Source organism: Symphalangus syndactylus, chromosome 20 (assembly GCF_028878055.3).
Source record: "Symphalangus syndactylus isolate Jambi chromosome 20, NHGRI_mSymSyn1-v2.1_pri, whole genome shotgun sequence".
Taxonomy (NCBI): Eukaryota; Metazoa; Chordata; class Mammalia; order Primates; family Hylobatidae; genus Symphalangus; species Symphalangus syndactylus.
In genome coordinates, this window is record NC_072442.2 from 60417810 (window position 1) to 60430802 (window position 12993).

Sequence of the window (12993 nt, forward strand, 5' to 3'; positions counted from 1 at the left end):
TTTCTGAGAATGGGCGTTCGATCAGCTCCCTGCTCTGTTTATCTACCATAGCAGCCACGGGAAAAAGGTATGGATGGTTGCAGCACTTCTTAAGATCCATCATGATATTAAGCAGCGACACCTGGTTCCCGCCACCTCGTGAATTCAAGGCCTCAAAATTTCGAGTCAGGATGTATTTGTAGTATTTCCTAAAGGCGAGGAAAGGGGTGTAAAAGAAGCATAAATAAAGGAAGCAATTATGATATTGCACTTGGAACGCTCCCATTAATCCCCAAGCTCTACTCCAGGCAGCTCCTCTTGCATCTTACTTCTGCATGGGGCTTAGCTCCACCCGAACGATGAGCTCTGTCTTGGCTGGCATGTTCTTAAAGACATCTGCCTTGAGTCTCCGTAGCATGTGTGGCCCCAGCAAATCATGCAGTTTCTTGATCTGGTCCTCTTTGGATATGTCAGCAAACTCCTCCAGGAAGCCCTCCAAGTTGCTAAGAGCCAGAAGAGAAGAAAATTAACAGGTCGGCAAGTTCCTTGCCCCTGATCTCAGGCTTACCACCTCAGATTAATCCTCTACCAGCTCATTTTATCTGCTCCACCTCTCATCTCTGCCAACTACCCTTAGGGAACCACTTACTTAAATCTCTCTGGGGTGAGGAAGTTCAGGAGATGGAAGAGCTCCTCCAGATTATTCTGCAATGGGGTTCCTGTCAGCAGCAACTTATGATCTATCTTGTAACCATTGAGAACCCTGAAAAACTAAAAGACGGGGCAAGGCAAGGCAGGAGAATGGGCTTATTAGTGACAAGTGACCAACCCACAGCATCAGCCTTTCCCTGCCCCATTTCACTCAGGATCAGAGGCCCCAAACTCTGGCCCTCTCCCTCTTCCAACCTGGACGTCCTCCCAGACTACAGAAAATCCCCAGAACTTTTGTTGTTTTTTAGGACCAGGGCAAGTGGGAAGTCCACAACTTCAAGTTTTTTAGGTCTGGAAACCTCACTCACCTTGGACTGGTTGTTCTTGAGTCGATGGGCCTCATCTACCACAAGACAGGCCCAGCGGATGGAACCAAGTGCTGCCTGATCAATGGTGATCAGCTCATATGATGTCAGGAGAACATGGAACTTCACCTGTGCCTCCCTCTGCCAACATAATTATTGCCCATTCAGCTGCCATCTGACAACCATGCACCTACACCTCCAGAACCAGACACCTTGTCCTGACTGTGGCTCCCAACAGGAGCCATTACTCTGTTCTCTAAGCAGGGATTACAGACCATGGCCCCTAAACCTCTGCCCACATTTCCAGTACCGACAGATCCATGTATGCCCCTGGGAGTACCTGCCACATCTCTAGGATGGTAGTGCAGAGACACGAGGACAGGTGGAGGAAGAGGAGAAAGGTGAGGAGGGGAATACAGAAACTGAACTCCTGGCTGAGAAAAAGAAGTGACAGATTTGAGGGTCTCAGAGGATATGAGGTAGAGGGGCTTACCTTCATCTTAAAAGCTTTCTTGCCCCCTTTGATGGCGTTGTCCTCAAAGGAGAATTCATTCTCACGAATGATGGCCCGGCTGTCCTTGTCACCCGTGTATGTCACCACATAGAATTTGGGTGCCCACATCTGGAACTCCCGCTCCCAGTTAATGATGGTAGAAAGTGGGGCACTCACCAGGAAGGGACCTTTTGTGTGGCCCTGGGAGTCAAGAATGGGGACGGCATAAGTCTAGGCTAGAGGCTGTATACCCCAGTCCTCTGCCAGCTACACCCCTCCATCTTCCCCCTCCCCACTTCCCCAGTCCAGGCGGTCCCCTTCAAGGTCCTAGAATCCAGTACCTCCTTGTAGAGTGAGTAGAGGAAGACGATGGTTTGTATGGTCTTGCCCAGCCCCATCTCATCAGCTAGAATGGTGTCAGTGCCCTGGGCCCAGGAGAAGCGTAGCCAGTTCAGCCCTTCCAGCTGATACATGTGCAGAGTGCCTCCAGTTGCTGTGATAAACCGTGGCTGAGTCTCATATTTCACAGTAGGCTATAGAGACAAGAAGTCAGAAAGCTCAAGGAAATAGTCAGCGGCTCCTCCAGTCTTAGTCTCCTCCTCCCTGGCATGGATACCAAGTTGGATTACAATGCCCTCTACTATGGCCTGAGTTTACAAAAGTTCTCACGTCTAGTCTTCAGCCCCTCCCCCTCATTCCTTAAGACAATATCCAGCAGCACCACGGGGAAGGGCCAGCTGGTGACAGAGCCACCAGTGGGCTATCTCTAGTGGCTCCTGCCCTTTCAGGCCAAAATTCTAAGCCACTCTTGGGGCAAGGCTGGATGCTGAAGGAAGAGCTACTGTTCACAGAGGTTACCGAATCTCTGGGAAGTTCCATCAGTAGCCCCTGGAAAATCTTCGATCACCATGGCTCCAGAAACAAGAAATGCCAACTGAGAGGACTCACATCATTAGTGGGAGAACTGGGAGGCCCATCGCCCTGTAGCTCCTTCTTCTTCTTCTTATACTTGCGGGGCTGGGCAGGGTCTTCCCCCATAATTAGTTCTCTGGAAAAAGAGTGGGTCTGAATGAGGCCTCATCCTTGGGAGTCCTACGCTTTCTTTTCTGAACCTATTCCAGACCTACTTCCCACTGTCCATGACCTAGATTTTCCCATATTTCCTTTTTCCCAGGCTCTTTACCCTTGCCCTTTGGATTTCACCTCAAGAGCCAGCCCTCCCCGCTCTTGAACATCCTCTTCTCCACTGCTCAGCCAGATCTTGTTTCTGTTCCTTACACTACCTCTTTAGCAAGCCCGTCTCAAACAACCCAGCCCAGGTGGCCATTGCCCTGAACTCCAGGTTGAATCAGTCCCTACTGTACCCTCATTTTATGCTGGAGTTTTGGCTTTCATGCCCTCATCGTCAGAATCCCTCGAATCCACAAGTTCATTCCCTCACCGGTGTCTCCAGTAGCTTTGCTTATGTTCTTCATATTCAGGGATATTCATTTCATCTTCCTCCCACGTGGACTGGTCATATGGTAAGTCCCTCCATTTTACTAGATAGTGGTAATTCCCCTTTTTATCCACACTGTGGGGCAGGAGGCCATGGGGAGGAGCAGGAGGAAAATATTGCACAGATCACAAACAGAAAGAAGGCCTGAGAAACACAATTATCAGCAAACACACAAAATTTGTCACCCAACCTTCAACAGTGGGCTGCTGGAAGGGAGATTAGAATAGTTGACCTAGCAGCCTAACCTTCTCAGGATGGTATCCTAAAAATCAACTATCACAAAACATTCCTGGAGATCCCTCCTTACATCATTTGTTCACCTAATCACTAAGTATTTTCCTCATGGAACTCAGAGTCTCGTGGGGAAGGCAGCATTGAAATAACTAAATACATACCGTAAGTTTAGGCAGTAATAAGTACTATGAAGAAGAAATATTCAAAACACTGGTCTGGATGAATTATGTCTCTCATATTTTGCTTTCATGCCCTCATCCCCAGACTCATGTGCTATATCTTATGCCACTGGAGATGACAGGAGGCAAAGGACAAAAGAGGCACTGCCTGGCCGGACTTTCCTCCTGTTTTCTCCCGTTCCCCTGGAGGAAACAAGGCCAGAAAGGCTGGAGCTACAGCAGAGATTATCAAGGTTAGATCAATTACCTGGTTAATCAGCAAAAAAAACATGGGGCCATCACCATGGTAAGAATAATGTCATATACCAGGTCTGACTTCCCAGGGACCAAGGATTCACCTGTGGTTGATGATACGGTGGACGGTCATCCACTCTGGCTTGATGCCAAAACGATAGTACTTCTCCTCCATCTCGGCATAGTGTGGGTCTTTCACTTTACGCTTGTCACTCTTCCCATCATCCTCGCCGGAGCCATAGTCCAGGGGTGGGGGCTCATCCATGTCATTCTTCCGCTGATAGTTTCGATACATAACCAAATGGAAGATTTCCAGCTAAGAGGGCACAGAAAAAAGGGGAAGAGATAGTCCTGACACTCACAGAGGACAACAGGGAACCGAGAAGAGGCGGGCAGGAGGAATGGGACAGGGAAAGGGAGCTATGAAAAAGGATGGATTGGCTGAGCACGGTGGCTCACGCCTATAATCCCAGCACTTTAGGAGGCTCAGGCGGGCGGATCACCTGAGGTCAGGAGTTCAAGACCAGCCTGGCCAACATGGCAAAACCCCGTCTCTACTAAAAATACAGAAATTAGCCAGGTGTGGTGGCACACGCCTGTAATCCCAGATACTCAGGAGGCTGAGGCAGGAGAATCACTTGAACCCATGAGGCGAAGGTTGCAGCGAGCCAAGATCGCACCACTGCACTCCAGCCTGGGCAATAAGAGAATAACAGGCGCGTCCCAGCACTTTGGGAGGCAGAGGCAGGTGGATCACCTGAAGTTGGGAGTTCGAGACCAGCCTGATCAACATGGAGAAACCCCGTCTCTACTAAAAATACAATATTAGCCAAGCGTGGTGGCGCATGCCTGTAATCCCAGCTACTTGGGAGGCTGAGGCAGGAGAATCGCTTGAACCCGGGAGGCAGAGGTTGCAGTAAGCCAAGATTGTGCCACTGCACTCCGGCCTAGGCAACAAGAGCGAAACTCTATCTAAAAAAAAAAAAAAAAAAAAAAATAGAAAAAAAAGAAAAAGGATGGATTAGAGATAAATGAGTCAAAGCCAAGACAGGAGAATAAATAAAATGAAACAGATGCGACAGTTTCAGAAGACAAGGCCTGGGTGGGGCTGTTATGAGCAAGAGATAGGGAACGGGATTATAAACATTGAGAATTTTTTTTTTTTTTTGAGATGGAGTCTCACTCTGTCGCCCAGGCTGAAGTGTAGGGACACGATCTCGGCTCACTGCAAGCTCCGCCTCCCAGGTTCATGCCATTCTTCTGCCTCAGCCTCCCGAGTAGCTGGGACTACAGGCACCTGCCACCATGCCCAGCTAATTTTTTTGTATTTTTAGTAGAGATGGGGTTTCGCCGTGTTAGCCAGGATAGTCTCGATCTCCTGACCTCAGGCGATCTGCCCATCTTGGCCTCCCAAAGTACTGGGATTACAGGCGTGAGCCACCGCACCCGGCTGAGAATTTTTTTTTAAACAGAGATGGAGTTTCACTATGTTGCCCAGGCTGGTCTCAAGCAATCCTCCTGCCTTGGCCTCCCAAAGTGCTAGGATTATAGGTGTGAGCCACTGTGCCCAGCCAGGAATATTATCAAACATGGAAAAAGACAGATAAGGAAGGACATGAAGTTAAGAAAGGCTATGCTACATGTGAGGGAAGAAAGCTAATGGAGACTGAGAGAAAGAGGACTGTAGACCAAAAGAACCGCATATGGAAACTCAGCAAGTAGGGTATGAAGGCCAGAGGCCTGAAATGAGAGAAAACAAAGAGTATGGGAACCCAGCAAACAGAGGAGTAAGAGAGGGAGAGGATGGCAGGAAATGAGGTCATGGGGGAGAGGGAGAGAAAAGGTCCTAGTACCTGAAGCTCCTTGGCCCAGGAGCAGTGCCAGTAGGATAGTCCTACCCACTTGACAAAGAACTCTCGCTCCGATCTGCCTTGAAGAGGACGGGGGGGTGGGACATCTGGATTTCCATCTGCCTGTTGAGGGGCTGGCACTGCTACAGGTGGCTCCCCCCACCGCCAATGTAGGATCTTCTGCACTCGACCCTTCAGCACGGGGCACTTTGGGATGGACACGTACAAGGAGGAGCAAAGAAAGAGGCAGAAAGAACCCATCGTTACATGAGAGGATAGGGGTCCCACAAGGGTGGGGGAGTGCAGAGAAAGGAAAAGCTGGACATGTGGGCCCCAGGGATGGGGGAAGGGATCAGGCCTGACAGTAAATACAGAGGGGAGATGTTTCCACTCACTGTGCATCGGGGACACAGCCATTCACCATTGGGAATGTCAGGCAGGGGAGGGTTTAGACAATGAATGTGGTAGGAGGAGATGCACGCGTCACAGCACAGGAGCTCCCCGCCGTCCTTGCATACGCGGCAGTATTCCATGTGATCATCCTCCTCCTCCTTCTCCCCTTCTTCCTCTCCCTCCTCTTCGTATTCTTCTTCTTCCTCCTTGGCCTCCCACTGGACCCCCTCCTTCTCCTAGGGGGCCAAGGATAGACACACAGACAGATGGAAGAAATTAAGGAATGAAACTGGAAGATACAGGCAAAGACAGGACACCTGAATCCTAGAAGTGCAGAGAAGACTGATGGGAACTAAAGAAAAGGACACTCCAGTTTCAGAAATGTTGATTCTGGGAGCAAAGGTGTGGCAGAAAGGAATATATTAGGATCCTAGACACTTGGACATCTGTTACTAAGAAGTCCAGCCATCTGGGGGTAGGAAGAGCATAAGTGAAACCAAGGGGGAAAGAGATGGGTGGGTTCCTCAGGGCCATCAGATGCTGGCATTAGGTACTCACACAGTGAGGGCAGCTCCATTTGCCCTCTGGAGCCCGGTCAAGTTCAGGATCAAGGCAGACGAGGTGGTAGGCACGAGGGCAGGTGTCACACAGAATAATTTCCCCACCCTGCTGGCACACCTCACAGTAATCCTGGTGATCCGTCTCGTAGCCATCAACCTCCTCCTCCCCGGCCACTGCAGGACAGCCCAGGACTGTCATATACCCCGGTGGAGGGATAAGGAAGCGGGGCAGGGGGAGATGGAGAGAGAGAGGGAGAAGGGTTGAAGAGAGAAGTCAAAACTGAAAATAAGAATGAGAGGACGGCCCACTGACAGGATCACACGCAGTCAACACTCCTTACCCTTCTTCTTCTTCCTTCCTGGCCGGCCTCTCTTTAGTTTCTTGGTGCGGACAGGGCCATCAGGCCGGCCTGAGGCACTGTGGACACTGCCACTGTCCAGGTCTGACTCCTCAGCCTCTGGTTCAGGACCTTCGTCGCTCTGAAAAACATACTGCCCATAGCCCCGTGGCCATCAGTGAGGCAGACTTCATTCTACGCCCTCCCCAGGACTTTGGCTTCCTGCTCCGCCATCCCTCACAGATCCCTGTCTCTGGATCCTTGGCCCCCAGGTGTTTAGTAGACAGGGACGGGTCACTCACCGAGCCTCCTTTCTTCCTCTTGCCACCCAGCAGCCCTAGTTTTATTTTGAGTGGTGCCATTTTCTTTCCCCGAAGCTTCTTGCGTCCATCAGGCACTCGGGGGCTCTTACTCCGCCTCTTATGGCCTGGACCTGAATGAGGAGTCGGGGTGAGAAGAGGAAAAAGGAGAGGTCATGACATCCTGGAATAATGGAAGTCACAGGGGCCTCTAGATTCCTCTGTGGGCTGTGGTTTCACTAAGCCGCACTTCCTGGAAAGCATCTCCCCTCCAGCAATCAGGGCTGGGAAGGCAAGAGTTCCAGACTCTAACGTGAAGACATGCAGTTTGGAAGGTGAGATGACAGTTGTTGGAAGAGAGTTCCCTACCTTTGCCCTCTTTGGTTTTGGCTCTTCGGATGGGTGGGGGCTGGATATCAGCAGCAGGGGGTGGTGGAAGGGCGGGGGGTCCGGAGGGTGCTATGGGGGTGGCCGATGAGACAGCAGCTGACACCTGCTCAGCTACAGCTGCTGCTGCTGCTGCCGCTGCCGCCGCCACAGCAGCTGCTGACCCCTTGAAGGGGTTGTTGGCGCTGAACTCTCTCCATTTGGCCCCAAGGATGGTCATCATCTTAGACATTGGGATCTTAGGATTCTTCTTAGCAATTAGGGGCCTGTAAATATAGAAGCAGAAAACTCGGACCCTTCACAGATGGTCTGGGAACACTGCCATCTCCCCTCATCAATTAAATCTATGTACATGCTAGGATTCTTGGGTGGTGAGAATATGTCCTATTAGGAAAAACAGCCATTTAAAAAAATAAACAAATAAAAAGAAGTTTAAAAAAAGCAGGGAAAGAACAGGTTTAAAAAAGCATTAAAAAAGAAATACAGGCCAGGCACGGTGGCTCATGCCTATAATCCCAGGCTGAAGCAGGAGGATCGCTTGAGCAGGAGGATCGCTTGAGCCCAGGGCTGTGAGACAAGCCTGGGCAACAAAGCGAGATCCTGTCTCTACAAAAAATTAAAATAAAAAAACATAATTAGCTGGGTGTGGCGGCACCTGAGGCTGAGGGAGGAGGATGGCTTGAGCCTAGGAGTTGGAAAATATAGTGAGCTATCATCACACCACTGCAATGCAGCCTGAGTGGCAGAATGAGACCCTGTCTTTAAAAAATGGGAAATAGGTTGGGTGCGGTGGCTCACGCCTGTAATCCCAGTACTTTGGGAGGCCGAGGTGGGTGGATCACGAGGTCAAGAGATGGAGACCATCCTGGCCAACATGGTGAAACCCCGTCTCTACTAAAAATATAAAAATTAGCTGGGCGTGGTGGCATGCGCCTGTAGTCTCAGCTACTCGGGAGGCTGAGGCAGAATTGCTTGAACCTGGGAGGCAGAGGTTGCAGTGAGCTGAGATTGCGCCACTACACTCCAGCCTGGTGACAGAGTGAGATTCCATCTCAAAAAAAAAAAGGGGGGGGGGATAAAAAACAGCAAAATAAAACTTAAAAGCATAAAAGGTTAAAATAAAATCAACAAAAATGCTTTACTTTTGTATACTTCTTTACAGTTCATAAAACTCTTTAACATACATTACACCTTATCTTGTCCTCACAATAGTACTCTTGAGTTGCTATGATTCTCTGCATTTTACTAGTAAGTTCCACGGGCCCTGAAGGTGGGCTTCCATAGGACGGAGTGTGAAAGAGTCAGACCATGCTGGTTCTGCTATGGGGTGGGGTGCTAAACTCTCGTGCGGACATGGGTGATCCATGGTGCTGAGAAAAGCCCCATGTTCAGCAGTAAGGTAGGTGAGACAACATCACTAATGACAGTCACCAGTTACTGAATGCTCCCTAGGAGCCAGACACTGACGGTACTGTGCTTTCCATTCATTATCCCACCAAACCCACATGGATTCCTATGAGGTATATATTATTATTCCCCATTTATAGAAGAGGAAATTGAGGATTGAAGAAGTTACTTGCCCAAAATGTAACCAGATCTGAACCTCAGCAGCTGCCTCCAGAGCACTGAATTGATATGTCAAAGTGCCTCCTCCCCAAAACAAAATACATCCGCACTGTTTTCTTTTCTTTTCTTCTTTTTTTTTTTTTTTTTTGAGACGGAGTTTCGCTTGTTGCCCAGGCTAGAGCACAGTGGCGTGACCTCGGCTCACTACAACCTTCGCCTCCCGGGTTCAAGCGATTCTCCTGCCTTAGCCTCCCAAGTAGCTGGGATTACAGGCATGTGCCACCACGCCCAGCTAAGTTTTTTGTATTTAGTAGAGATGGAGTTTCACCATGTTGGACGGGCTGGTCTTGAACTCCTGACCTCAGGTGATCCACCTGCCTTGGCCTCCCAAAGTGCTTGGATTACAGGCATGAGCCACCGCACCCGGCCCATCTCTGCTATTTTCTACTCTGCTATTCTCTACCCTTCTTCAGGAGCCACTGAAGCTCAGGTCCCACTGCCAGCAGTGGACCCTCCATTATTACCAGGGCCTAAGGAAGGGGCACAGGACCTGCTAAGTGAGCAAAGGAAGTTCAGGAACACTGATGGTATCTCTCAGGTCCAGTCTAGAGAGAAGTCACAGAGCAGAAGATGGAGCTGTTGGGGCAGGGGAGGGCTCACTATATTCTGTCCTCACTTTACTCTGTTGGTAAAGAGTTCTCTAACCCAGCACTGGAATCATGATGGCCCCTCCACCCCTCACCCCTCAGTGAAGAGTTCTCAACTGGGGTTCTTGGATCCTTATGAGTCTAGGAGTTCCCTGAAATGACGTGTAGAATTTGGTGTGTATATGCTGTGAATTCTCTGGAGAGCAGTTTCATAGCTTTCATTGGATTCCAAGGGGTCCAGGGCCTCCCTCAAATTAAAAGTGTCTATTAGCGAGGATTCCCCAGTCTTACCGCACCTCATGAATTGGCTGAAGGCTTTGTAGTTGGTGAGTGTGTGGTAATCCTCCTCAGAGAACACATGCTCCACATCCTCCAGGCCCCAGGTCAGAAGCAGAGTTGCTGATGACTTCTGTTCCACTTGCTGCGATAGAGGGGCATTGGTGAAGTAGGTGCTCCTCCAGCCCCTATTCCAGGCCCCACACATGCCTGTCTACCTACCCACTAGCTTCCCTGGGCTTTCTTGCTTCTTGCCCCATTCTCCAGCCCAGTCTCCATTCCTCCCCTCCTCATGCCCATCTTTAATGCGGATTTCTCACTCTCATTCCCTGATTCTACTCACCTTTTGCCCCCCATCTCCCTCCCCCTTTTTCCGCCGCTTTGTCTTCTTCTCCTTTTTTTCTCGGTGCTTCCTTCTTCGTTTCCGACCCGGTCCGGTTCCATATTCACTGCCCCCACTCTCTGACTTCTCCCGGTAGTCATCTCGCTCAGAACCAAATTCCTCCTCACTGTCCTAAGAAAAAGAAATAAAAATAACATTTATTCATCCCTACCATTGCCAGAAACTGTTCTCAGCACATACCATATCTTATCTCTTTTAATCTTCACAACAATCCTATGTGATAGTAACTAATTTTTTTTTTTTTTTTTTTTTTTTTTTTTTTTTTTTGAGACGGAGTCTTTCTCTGTCCCCCAGGCTGGAGTGCAGTGGCGTGATCTCGGCTCACCGCAACCTCCACCTCCTGGGTTCACGCCATTCTCCTGCCTCAGCCTCCCGAGTAGCTGGGACCACAGGCGCCCGCCAACACGCCCGGCTAATTTTTTTGTATTTTTTAGTAGAGACGGGGTTTCACCGTGTTAGCCAGGATGGTCTCGATCTCCTGACCTCGTGATCCACCCGCCTCGGCCTCCCAAAGTGCTGGGATTACAGGCTTGAGCCACCGCGCCCGGCCGATAGTAACTAATTTTTTATCTCCTTTTTTTTGGAGACGGAGTCTTGCTCTGTCACCCATGCTGAAGTGCAGTGGCGTGATCTCGGCTCACTGCAACCTCCACCTCCTGGGTTCAAGCAATTCTCCTGCCTCAGCCTCCTGTGTAGCTGGGATTACAGACGTGTACCACCGCGCCCGGCTAATTTTTATATTTTTAGTAGAGACGGAGTTTCACCATGTTGGCCAGGCTGGTTTCGAACTCCTGACCCCAAATGATCTACCTGGCTCAGCCTCCCAAAGTGCTGGGATTACAGGGCGTAAGCTACTGCACCCGGCCTTTATCTACTTTTTACACATGAGGAAACTAAGGCACAGAGAGCCAAATAAACGGCCTGGTATCCTAGACAGAGAAATGCTGGACTCTTGAATTCATACAGTCTTCTTCCGGAGCTTGTGCTTTCAATTGCTTCTCTTTGCTGCTGAGGCAAGTCACACTGACAACGAGGCTCTTCACTAGGTTGCAGTGAATGAAGTTAGGGTCCCAGATCCCTGAGATACAGGCCAACAGCGGCAGGGAATTGGGGGGCCCGGGGGATCAAGCCTCCCTGGCTTCAGAACCCCACCTCCACACCGGTAATCAGGACCAGAGAAAATGTGGGTCTCTGAGAATGGGTCTCTTGAGCCTTGCCACAGAGTTAGGAATTCTTGACACTTACACGCTTCTTGCGTTTTCGGGGTTTTCCTGGCTTGTTCTCCTTCTGCTTCTTGGGTCCTCGTTTTCTCTTCTTCACACCCAATGCTGAAGGCAGCAGCCGAATGTCATCCTTATCTTTGAAGCAAAAAGCATCAGAAAACCTAAGCCTCTAGGTTTCCAGCCTCTGAGGCCCCTCAACTTGCCCCTTCCCCACCTCGGCAGTTCCCACTCTCTAGGAAGCATTAACTCCTCCAAGCCCTGCCTCCCTTCACTGGATGCAAACAGAAAGTGTTTCGAGTACTCTGGGATGCTCTGGTTCTGAATGGGAGGTCAGGGGTCAGAAGAGAAGAGCAGCCAAACCACTCCCCTCCCTCCCCTCCTACTAACAAGGGACCAGGCTCCAGGCCATGGGCTCTGACTGTGGCAGGTCCTTTCAGTCACCGCCAGGGCTCCTCCTGCCTTCTCCCTCGCTTCGCCAGCTGGCATCCTGCCCAGGAACTGGGGAAGCCATGCCCAGCTGCTGGCCTGGCCTGACCCCAGCACTTGGAGTGGGGAGACACAAGCTGGCAGCTCCCTAAGCCAGATGCTGGGGAGGGAGAGCCAAAGGTGGACACCTGGGTTCTCACACTAACACCCTGGGGCCCTGACATCCTTTGCCAAGAGGGAGGCCTCTATTTACATTTCCTCGGATAATTACCAGGCATCCTGTCACCCCAACACAGTCCTGGAGGAAAAGAAATCCTCAGCTGGTCATTTTTACTTCTTGCCCACAGGATCACAGTGTCTGCCTCCTTCATCACACCCTAATTCGACAGGAGAAAGTCTCCACAATCACCTAAACATTCCTCCTCCCAAGTAGCCTAAAACCTACCTTCAATTCTATTCCCATCTCCCTGCTCCCTTTGGGAACTAGGGGGCCATACCCTTTGTTTCCCGATCTCACCCTTCACCTCCATATTTTGTTCCAGATATCCTGACCCATTCATCTATACGCAGTATGGGAGACCCAAACAAAGATATAGGCACAGACAGACACACCCAGCATATGCCTTCTCAAAAGCACACGCGCGCACGCGCGCACCCACACCCACACACACTCTCAGGCCCACAAATCCAGAGGATGGCCTATACCTGCTTCAGCAGGGATAGGTCCCTGGCTTTCTCCCCAGATGTCTCTGTCAGAGGTCCCTATGCCCCCCACCCCGTTATATGTGAAGGTGTCACTCTGTGAAGGCTTGGGGAACGGAGAGTTACCCCACATAAAGGAAGACAGGATGCCCCACAGACCTGGGGCCCTGGAGCTCTGGTTCACCTCCCTCCCCTACCAAGCACTAGACTAACCAGCCAGACCTGTCTAGTACAGAGAAAGGCAGCCGATGCAGGACGGGAAAGCCTGGGCTTGGCCCAGCCCCTAGCTC

General features: G+C 50.4%; 1 protein-coding gene across 11 annotated transcripts in view; it reads right to left on the reverse strand.

Moving 5' to 3' along the window:
* The window catches only part of CHD3 (chromodomain helicase DNA binding protein 3), a 28272-nt gene that overhangs the window by 11715 nt on the left and 3564 nt on the right, over window positions 1-12993 (reverse strand). For 7 of the 11 annotated variants that reach the window (XM_055258221.2, XM_055258222.2, XM_063629489.1 and 4 more), the window contains exons 2-19: window positions 11598-11710; window positions 10293-10463; window positions 9970-10094; window positions 7443-7726; window positions 7077-7207; window positions 6778-6928; window positions 6435-6628; window positions 5879-6112; window positions 5487-5690; window positions 3738-3949; window positions 2930-3061; window positions 2437-2536; window positions 1830-2021; window positions 1489-1689; window positions 999-1136; window positions 629-750; window positions 309-482; window positions 47-188 (exon numbers count right to left, since the gene is read on the reverse strand). In XM_055258221.2, the coding sequence (XP_055114196.1) occupies window positions 47-188; window positions 309-482; window positions 629-750; window positions 999-1136; window positions 1489-1689; window positions 1830-2021; window positions 2437-2536; window positions 2930-3061; window positions 3738-3949; window positions 5487-5690; window positions 5879-6112; window positions 6435-6628; window positions 6778-6928; window positions 7077-7207; window positions 7443-7726; window positions 9970-10094; window positions 10293-10463; window positions 11598-11710 (3020 nt within the window). Of the gene's footprint in view, window positions 1-46; window positions 189-308; window positions 483-628; window positions 751-998; window positions 1137-1488; window positions 1690-1829; window positions 2022-2436; window positions 2537-2929; window positions 3062-3737; window positions 3950-5486; window positions 5691-5878; window positions 6113-6434; window positions 6629-6777; window positions 6929-7076; window positions 7208-7442; window positions 7727-9969; window positions 10095-10292; window positions 10464-11597; window positions 11711-12272; window positions 12597-12993 lie in introns of those variants that run through there. The other 4 variants (XM_055258224.1, XM_055258223.1, XM_063629491.1 and 1 more) reach the window with 2 other exon arrangements.